Raw genomic sequence first — 9,777 nt, 5'->3', positions numbered from 1 at the left:
AGGTCTGTGATATTCTGTCCCGAAAGGGCTGAGACAGGACGACCCCATTCACTCGCTCGCTCATTCGTTCGACCACTGTGTGCAGAGTGCCAGGTCTCCTTGAGAAGGTCCTTCTACAGGCTGTCCCCTCGGGACGCGTCTCTGAGGTCAAGACCAGGGCCTTCCAATCTGCACCTCCCAGCAGGGCCTGCAGTCCCCACCCCTGGCTTCCGGCACCTTCCTGGAGAAGGGAGCCAGGAGAGCTCGGCCACAGGCCGGTCTGGGTTGCAGGGGACGTCAGAGCCCGCTGCGCCCTCCGGAACCCCCCCCCCCCCCGCCCGGGAGGAAATGCTGGCCTTGGGCTGTACTCCCCAGAGCCCTCTCCCTGCCCCTCTGGGAAGAGCCGTGTCCAGCAGCCCCGTCCACTCCGGGCTGTGAGTCCAGACTCCCCTTATCTCACAGGAGGAGCTGGTGGTGGAGAGAAGCAACCCCTCCCTCCCCAGGGGCAGGGCACAAGGCCCTTCCCCACGTGAATGGGCTCCGACAACAGCGACCAGCTGACCCCAAGCGGGAAAGGCAAACGGAGCGAGGACACTCGCCTCCCAGCTGAGTACAGCCCACTGTCTTCCGGGCAGGAGCCCGGGGATCATGGCCATCGGGGGCCTCCCACTCCCGGGGGCCCGAGCCCCCCAGCGCTCTCTGAGAGCGCCTAGAGGGAGTCCTGGGCGCAGAGGGTGGCAGGGCCAGGACCCGTCCACCCACCCTGCTCAGAGCCTGGGTGAACAGGGTAGGGCTCGAAACTGAGGACACACACAGGCACGTACACGTGCACATACGCACACACAGGCGCGCACCGGCCAGCCGCACGGCAAGAGGAGGGTGGTGGGTCAAAGAGGGCTGCAGCCGCCCCGAAGCACACCTCGATGACCCGTCCGCTCGGGACACGGGTGGGTATCGAGCGCGGGCTGAGTCAGCCCCGGGTGCGGATTAGGGGGATAATCGTGTTCACGGGGCACTTTTATGCATTGAGGGAGCTCGGGAAACAGGGTCACTGCGGTACAGTTTGAAAAACATACAAATAATTCGTGTTACCGTTATGTCACCGCGCTGTGGTAAATGACGAATTCCCACTTAAAAGCCAGATTCCTATCATCCACGGGCTGCCCACACCCACAGGCGGCAGAGGCCCTCTCGGTTTCGCAAAGCAAACTCCACGGGCGGGCAGCCGGGCAGCAGCGCAGGCCTGGAGGGGCCAGAGCTGAGCGGTGGGGCCAGAGGGCCCCCGGGCTCACGGGACAGAGGGGCGGCGGTGCTCCGGGCCGGAGCGAGGCCCAGCGCCTCCAGCCAAGGTGGCAGCACGGTGGGGGGAGGGGGGAGGGCGCTGGCGCCCGTCGGAAGGACCTGGAAACCCGTTCTCTGGTCAGGTGACTCCCTTCGCGGGGCAGCCGGTGGTCAGAGGGGGCAGCAGCATTCCTACCGGCGGGGCCCCGGTTGTATGTGGGAGCTCCCTGCACACCTGGCTGCGCCCGGCCCCGGGCCGGACCGTCCGCCTCCCCGTCTCGGCCTTGGCCAGCCGGTACCTGGCTCCTGACCCCAGTGAGGGCAGGAAGGTGACCACTCACTGCCCGGGGAGGTGGCCTCCACTGCAGGATGGCCGGCTCCTTCCGCACCCACCAGGAAGGAAGGGCCCCCAGCCCTGCCCCAGCCTCCTGGGCCCCTCAGCTCGGGGACACACCTCCTCCCGGGGCCACCTGGCCGGGCCTGGCCTCGTTGACTCCGTAGGAACATCCGTGCGGCGTTCCAGCCGGGACGAGTCGTTTGCATTCTAAGGAAGCAGAGTGGAGCGCTGTCCTGGTCCCCTCGGGTAACGAACAAGGGTCACACGCAGCTGATGGGAACGTGGCCTGGACCTTTCAGACACTTGCTTTGGACTCTGGGGCTTCTGTCTGAAGACATCCTCTGACCAACCACCCACGGGCGGCTGGGGCGAACTGCGGTGTCCAGAGGGGCAAGCTGGCGGGGGGCGGGGGGGGGGGGCTGCCCCAGGCCCCATCCACTCTGACCACACGGCCCTCCAGCCCGCACGTCCCCCCCTGCCCGGGACGCTCGCCCCGCTTCCATGGCCCTCCCTGTACTGGGGGTACCGAGGAAGGTCCCCCACCTCCCGTCACACCTGCCTGCCCCGGGCTCAGGGCCTGCCCCAGGGCCACCCGGGCCGCCTGTCATTCTGGGCCCTTGGGGGTTCTGGCTTAGGCCCTGCCCCCTCTGGTCCAGGCTGCTCCCATCAGCTGGCCAGTCCGCACGGGTGGCAGTACCCGCCCCTTTCAGCCTGTGCCTGCCCCGGGGCTCCGGGTCACCTGGGTCAGGGTGGCAGGTGACCACTGCTGGACCAGCCAGAGGTGGGGGAACTCTGCCCGACCTGGGCTCCTGGGAGCCCGCACACGGCCAGTTCGGCCTGCTTGCCGTCTCTTAGGCGGACGGGCTGACTTCCTGGCTGTGGTGGCCGTGCCCAAGCACCCTCCCGTGGGCCTCTTCGGCATCGGACCGTGGATGTGCCGGTACGGGGGCGCCTGGCACACCGCCCGCCCGCCCGCCCGCGCAGGCCCTCCCAGCATCAGTCTGCCACCCCCCCGGGCGCAGTGTGGGCCACACAGCGAGAGCCACAGCAACCCTGCCTGAGGCCCCGTGTGACACAGCTGCCAGCCTGCCTGGGCACGTTGCCCGGCGGTGGCTGGGGGAGGGGCGGGCCCACGAGCACTGAATCAGCTGCTCCCGCGTGGCCCTGTCCCTTCCAGGGCGAGGATGCTGGTGAGGTGGGGGGGAGGGGTGGGCCCTCCGTCTTTGGGGAGCTGTCAGGCTGCCGGGGATTTTCTGGAAAGCGGCCCCTGCAGGAGCCAGGCCTCCTGGGGGATGAGAGGAAAGGCCTTCCCGGAAGAGGGCCTTTTCCAAACAACACCAAAAAGGGAGAAGGGAGAGGACCGGCCTGTGCCGAGGGAAGGAAGCGCTGAGTCAGCACCAAGCCCTGCCATCTCCCTCACCCAATCAGGCGCTAGAGCGGACAGGGACCTCTCAAGGTCAGGGAACATCAATATCCGCAGGCGAGTCCCAGTGGACGGCCCTTCCTCCGCAGCGGCCCTGGGGGTCAAGCTCTGGTCCAGAGGTGGGCTGCGCCCGCCCTGGCCACCCTCGGTGCCGGGCGCTGCGTCCCTCCCGCTGGGCCGTCCTCCCAGGCAGTCGGGGAGGTGGGGCCACCCGGGGGTCCGACTACCACCCTTCCCGGGGCTGCCAGCAGCAGCTTCAGGGACCAAGAGGGCGTCTTCGAGGGCACCTCGTCCACCCCTGCCCGGGGCCCGGACAGCACCTGGACTTGCCCAGATAACCACGCAGTTTCTAGAAATTCCCCTTCTTGCCGTGGCCTCCCGCTGTTGGCTCACCTCCCCCCGGCAGCCCCTCCCACGCTCCGGGCCGGGGTCCCTCAGCAGAGGAAGGGCCGGCCCCACGGGCGGGCCACCAAGAGGCCCCCGACACCCTGTGTGAAGGAGGCCATCACGCGGCCCTGTTCTTTGTTCGAGGGAAGCCCCTCTCCCCTCCTCCCCGCCCCCACCCCACCGCTGCCGGCTTCTGCCCCAGCCTTGACCTCCTGTCTTGAACACCTGCTGCTCTTCAGACGCTCACCTGCCGGGGGGTGGCGGCCCCCAGACCTGACTGTCCTCTCCCCAGGCCGCCAGGCTCCCAGGGCCCCCTCGGACTCTCCCAGGCCTCGCCCCACCCCCAGCTCTCCCCGGGGCACTGCTCTCCCCCTCCCCTGGCCGGCTCCCTTCTCCGGGGTCACACTGCCTGCCCGCCCTCCCCCACCCTCCCCGCCTCCCAAAATCAAGGCCCGGTGCCACCACCACCACCGTCCAGGTGCCGTCTCCCCGCCAGCAGCGGCGCTGGTGCCGGGGTCCCCGGGCTGCGGTGCCCCGAGGGCCCAGGAGACCCCTCTCTGGGCGGTGCCCGAACTGGTAACTAACTAGGGCACGGTCTGGGCAGAACGGGGCTTTGCCGGCAAACCCCGCACGGCCCCTGCCTTCCTGCGGCGGCCGGCTCCGCGGGCGCTCCTTGAGAATGGTGACTGTGCCCCCAGGGGGACAGCGGGTTCGTCCAGCCCAGAGGACGGGCTGGTGGCTCCCACACCAGACAGTGCAGACAGCATCCCCACCACACCCAGGTCCTGCCGGACAGCGCTGGTCGAGACCCACTGAAGAAAACCGTCCAACTCGCGCACGGCGAGGGGAGGCCAGGCCGGGAGGCCTGCGGACGCCGCAGGGGGGGGCAAGCCCGAGGCGCCAGCGTGGCGGGAGGACAAAGCTGAGACAGCGCTGCCCACTGCCACCCGCTCCCAGTGAAGCCAGCACGCCTGAGAGTGGTGTCCCGGCCGGAAGCAGCATCCCCACCCGGCCCTGGGCCAGGCTCTGTGCAACAAACTGCACCTCGCAAGGGTCCCCTCTGCTGCCTGGGGGACCAAGGCTTTCGTGAGGATTTCACCAACTCTGCCACCACGAGCTAAACCCCGAAAGGACTCGGATTGTTTTCTTCGGAAACGTCAAGTTCCACAAAAGTCCAGAGATGGCAGCTAGGCCGCTGTGTCACGGCCCCCCAGCTCCTCTTCCAGGGCCCCATTTTCTGGCCACGCTGGCTGTGTGGAAGGGCATCACCCTCATCATCACGTGGGAAGAAGTCTTTGCAAAAGGGAGAAACGTGAGCGTCCATCCCCTGCACAGAAGCCCGGGAAGCCTTTACACACTAGAGATGCTACCTAATAACCTGTCACTCGTTTTTCCAATTGCTTTTTGGTTAAACAAGAATTCGTAACTTTGGTTTCCTTCCAGTTTCTCTCCTGTGGGTAACTGTCTTCCCACCCTCCCGCCACTCTGGCACGCGAGGGCATCACCTGTCTCAGAAGGACGATACACACTCGCCTGTTGATTGAGTTCAGCGCTCCGGGACCTCACCAGGCCCCCCGCTCGGCCAGTGCCGGCAAATTCTCGCTGCCGCCCCAGCCAAACCCCCAGGACGGGCTCCAGCGGTGGGGCGCCTGGACTCACGGCAGGGCGGCCCCCCAGCCCGTCACACTCCTCCGGCAGCATGGCAGGTGGCTGCTTTTCAAGGTTCCGATCTGACTCATGAAAAATAGCATCTGTGGCATTTGGGGCTGGTTATATATCCTTTAAAAAAGGTGTCAACTTTTTGAGCTTTAAACAGTCACGCTTGTCAACGTGTTAAAAAAATAAGTTTAATGCAGGTGGCTCATAAAGAATTTCACAGGCACTCAAGACACCAAGCAGCTTTGTGTCCGCACCACCGTGACCCCCCTGTTGCCCCAGCCCCGTGGACACGTGCCCACCTCAGAGGGGGCCTCAGAGTAACGTGAGTCAACTAACACAAAACAAAGCTTTTAGGAAACAGCGTGATTTGGTGCAAAACGTCCTCTGTAGCGCCGAGAAGTGGGGTCCATGTGGGTCGGCTCCTTGCCTGCCGTCCGGGTAACTGGGACAGACTCATTCCCAATTCCCTCGGAGGAGCCGTCCACTGACCTCGAGTGGACAATCGTCCGACAGAAGCTGGCTACAAATTAAAGAGCACAGTTTACAGCCAAGCGTTTTTTGCCTGCTTTACCTGATCTGGCTTTTTTTCCAGTGGCACACAACCGCCCCGACAGCTCCCCCAGCCACTGGGGGACCCGGCCAGGCAGGGTTGAAGGGGCTACCGCCCGTGCCCACGGGTGTGGGGACAACCCGGGGTGAAGCAGCATCGGCCTCCATGTCACCCTCAGTGTGGGGCCCTATGTCCCGCCTCTGGCTGCTGTCCCAGCTGCATTATTCAGTGCCCCTCGCCTGCCCACAAGGCCTGCGGCTACCCTGTCCCCCATGTGATGGAGGCCAGGGTGAGGGGTCTGGGCAGAATGCTGGCCCTCTGGTATGTTCTCTCTGCAACCGAAAGCCCCCCTGGACCACTGGTTCTTTCCTGGCCCACATTCATTGTTGCTCTGTACTCCCAGCTGCTCTAACAGCCGCCGAGGCAGGGACAGGGGCCGCCGAGCCCCTCACTCGGAGGTCCAGCCCTGGCGCAACCCTGATTCCAAGAGATGTTTCTTCCAACAGACACGTCTCGAACCTGGACGTTCCCTGAGGGGAAGAGCCTGAAAGCCCCCCCGAGGCCAGAAAGAAGCTGAGTTGCCTCCCCAGAAATCCACACTTGAAGAGCTGACAACATCCAGCTGACATTCTCAAAAGACCCGCCTGGGAGGGAGCGAGTTGCACCCTGGACCCGGCCCTCCCCGGGGCTGGACCCTGACCTAGGAACTGCCAAGCGAACCGAGGTGCCACTGAAGCCCGCCTGGGACTCAGGACCCCCACGCCTCACAGGGTAACAAATGGAGGCGAGTCTGTGGGCTGGGCGAGGACTCGGTGGCCCAGGGCGGAGTGAAGGGCTTGGTGGCAGTGTGGTGCGTCAGCTGGTGGAGCCTGACGCTTCCCTAAGGCTGGGGCAGGGGCTGGGGGTGCACAGGAGGGGCTGTGCGGCCAGGAGGTTCTCCCCTCCGGATCTGCACCTGGGTAGCACACCCCTCCCGGGGACCTCCCACACCACTGGTGACACCACTGCCCTGGAGAGGGGACAGGGACACAGGCTCTCCAAATACACACTGGACCCATACACCCCCCCCCCAACCCGCCCCGAGAATAGCTTGGAAAGTGCAGGCTGGAACCACAAGCAGGTGGCGCAGGGGACACGGCACCGAAACCGCACACAGAAAGGGTCCGAGCAAAGGCCAGCAGGAGGGAGGGCGCCAGTGTCCCCTTCACAGAAGTCTCAGCCCTTTCCTGAGCCAGAGACGCAGGCGCCGGGGGTGGGTTATGCCTCTGACACGGGGCGGAAAGGGCCCTGACCTACCGCATGGAGAAAAGCGCCCGCTGCAGCTGCATCTACGGCCGGGTCACCAGAAACCGTCCCTGGAAGAGCCCGCGGCGCCCTCACATGTCCACGAAGACCATGAAGCACCAGCCCAGGCCCCCGACCAGCAGCATGGTCACGTGGATGCCGTAGACCAGCAGCTCATTGAGGAGGCGGAAGTCCACGCGCCGACGGCCCAGCAGCAGCAGCAGCGCCGACAGCTTGAGCTGGAAGCGCAGCAGGACGCGCACGCCCAGGTACTGCAGGCAGAAGAGGGCGGCCAGCACGCCCCACAGCGCGGCCGTGAAGAGGCTGCAGCTGAAGTAGAGCAGGAAGCGGATGAAGCCGTAGAGCCAGCGTGCCCGGACGTACACATCGAAGTTGTTGTACTTGGTGCGGGCCGGGCGGGAGGCGCGCGCCGGGCCGCAGGCGGCGTGCAGGCAGCTGGTGTGCGGGCCCTGGAAGGAGCGCACCCGCCGGGGTATGGGCATGACCGGCATCGGGCCCGGGGGCAGTCAGCATAGGCGTCGCAGGTGCCTGGGCCTGCGAGGCCGAGGCTGAGTCCCGGGGGAGGCGTGGGCCTGCGGGGAGAGCGAAACGGAGAGGAGCCAGGTCAGCCGGGACACCAGCCAGCCCGGGGCCGCAGGGAGACCGAGTCTGGGACTTGGGATCCGCTCACATCCCCCGGAGTTACTCTTTTCATAAACGCTACCGAGGACACTCCAAAGGGACCCCCAATCACGTGGGAACCAAAATTCTACCAGCGACACCGGGGTGAAGGGTCAGGACAGTGGCTGCAGGCCCCCTGGCAGTCAATGCCAAAACCACCGAGGAAGGGCCAACAGAAACCCTGGCTGAACTCCCCCTCCCCCAGGCTCGGCGAGTCCCCTTCAATGGACTCACCATCCGGCTTTTATCTGGGATGCCCATGCCTGCCTGCGCTTCTGTGGCTGCTTTATCCAGGGCGAGTAAGTCCCCGAGTGGCAACCACAACAGGACAGGAGGGAGAGGGTGTCCACAGGGCAGACGGGGGCCATTCTCTTCAGCAACTTGACAGGCCAAGTGCTGGAGACCAGGCAGCCGGCACCAGGCTCTGGGCTCCCCTGTGGGGCCTGAACCCTCGTGCTGTCGTTCACCAGGAGTGACCTTGGCCAGGTCACCTCACCCCGAGACCGTCCCTGCTCTGCACACGGGGATGTCGAGCGCTGGGCTCGCAGGGGTGCTGTGGTTAGCAGGCGTTACCGGGCAAGGGCTGCCCGTGCCTGGCAGGGAGGATGACGGCCCAGGGCCAGTGGTGCTATCGCAGGGCACAGGCCCTGTGGCTCGGGCCACCACAGGAGAGGAGAAAACAGCAAGCGGCTCTCTAGTTTTGCCTGGCAATTGCCATTTATAGCTTGCCTGAATCGTGGCTGGAAACACAGAACTGGAAGTTCAGGATGTGTAAAATCGGAGCAGCAAAGTTGGTTACAGGCTCTGGGTTGGCACTGCGGAGGGCATCTGCGTCCCATCACATGGCTTGTAGCCTGAGGGCCTGCAGGGGGATTTCTGCTAGCTCCCTCTCCCGCCGCCCACGTGCTGCTCTGGCCGCAGGCGGAGAGGGGGAGGCCAGGGAGGCCGGGCGCATCCACCCTCCCCTGCCCACAGGCCCAGCCCTTCCCGCAAGCTTCGGTCAGAACGCGGTCTGACAGCAGCTAATGGCACTCAGACGTCAGTGCTCCCTTCACGCGGCGGAGTCGCGGCCCCATGCGGGCCGCTCGCCATCCTCCCATCGCCACCTGGCCGCAGGCAACGCATCTGCGCCACGGGCTTCCAGGTCGGGGCCGGGGCGTCCGCGCGGCACCCACGCGCTCGCTTCTGGGGGGTGCCGAGCCCCAGATCCCGGAGGCAGGGCCGACCCGTGGCGCCCCCGGGAGCCGCCCCCGCCCCGCCCGGGCACCCCCGCCCGCTCACCGGGTGCCCTCTCCGCGCCGGCGTCCCAAGCCGCGCGGCCCCCTGTCCCTCGGGGCTCCGGGAACAGGGCGGCCGCATGGTGCCGACGGCGCGGCCCGGACCCTCACGCGTCCCCGCCCGGGGCCGCCCCGAAGGGCTAGGGGCTCCCGCGCCCGGTGGCCGGCGGCGTTTGGCCTAGCGTGGGAGCCGTAGCGCCGTCCCTCTGCGGCCACCGTAGGACTTTCCTCACGCCCCTCCGCCCAAGCCGACACGGAGAGCGCCTCCCTTCCCCCAGCCCCGTGGCGACCCCGAGCGCCCGGAACTCGGCGCTTCCCCTGGGCGTGCGTGCGTGCGTGCGTGCGCGCACGGCGGGGCGCGCGGCCCCTGACTTTGCCAGCCGACTACACCACCCAGCCTTCGCCGCCGGCGCCTCGGCTCGTCCTGCGCAGGCGCAGATCGCTGACCTGAGCCGCGGAGTCCCCCGGCAGCTTCTCTGCTCAGGCGCCGCTGAGCCGAGGCGGTTGGCAGTGCGCAGGCGCGGCCCTACGGGCGCAGCTGATCTTCCGGCCCCGGGAGAGCGCTTGCCAATGGTCCCAAGATCGGCCCCGGTGCTGCGTGTCTGCCGTCTGGCGAGTCTGAAGCGGACTGCGTGACACCACCCACGGACGCACGTCCCCAAATGTAGGGAAGACTGGCCGGCTGACCACCCACGGACACCAAGGTCCCCAAATGTAGGGAGTCAGGGCGGGCTGGCTGACACCCACGGAGCCCTGGGGTTGCCCTTTGCCAGGAGAATGAGGATTTCGGTGTAGACGTGTTTAAACATTTTAATCCGATCGAGGTCAGGGTAGGGGAAACTCTTCACGCTCCTTGGATTTAGTCGGCAAGTTCCATTTGCCTGAATTCTATCAATTGTGGAGAAGCTGTTAGTTGCAC

At 66.2% G+C, this 9,777-nt stretch overlaps 1 protein-coding gene across 5 annotated transcripts; it reads right to left on the bottom strand.

Annotated features, from left to right (window-relative positions):
* Positions 1-5,229: 5,229 nt before the first annotated feature.
* Positions 5,230-9,250, bottom strand: TMEM250 (transmembrane protein 250). Of its 5 annotated transcripts, XR_010841792.1 has the most exons (4): positions 8,863-9,250; positions 7,816-8,443; positions 6,913-7,493; positions 5,230-5,586 (listed from the first exon to the last, which is right to left on the bottom strand). XR_010841792.1 is itself a non-coding variant. In XM_067040343.1 (3 exons), the coding sequence occupies exon 3, from the start codon at positions 7,410-7,412 to the stop codon at positions 6,993-6,995; it is 420 nt and encodes a 139-aa protein (XP_066896444.1). In that variant the 5' UTR covers positions 7,413-7,493; positions 7,816-8,443; positions 8,863-9,250; the 3' UTR covers positions 5,230-6,992. The 5 variants fall into 5 exon arrangements, 3 of the variants coding, with proteins under 3 accessions (XP_066896444.1, XP_066896445.1, XP_066896446.1); XR_010841794.1 differs by lacking the exon at positions 7,816-8,443; XM_067040343.1 differs by having other exon boundaries at positions 5,230-7,493.
* Positions 9,251-9,777: the final 527 nt, after the last annotated feature.

This window comes from Kogia breviceps, chromosome 8 (assembly GCF_026419965.1).
Source record: "Kogia breviceps isolate mKogBre1 chromosome 8, mKogBre1 haplotype 1, whole genome shotgun sequence".
Taxonomy (NCBI): Eukaryota; Metazoa; Chordata; class Mammalia; order Artiodactyla; family Physeteridae; genus Kogia; species Kogia breviceps.
The sequence above is the reverse complement of the archived record's forward strand: the minus strand, read 5'-3'. Positions and strand labels throughout refer to the sequence as shown.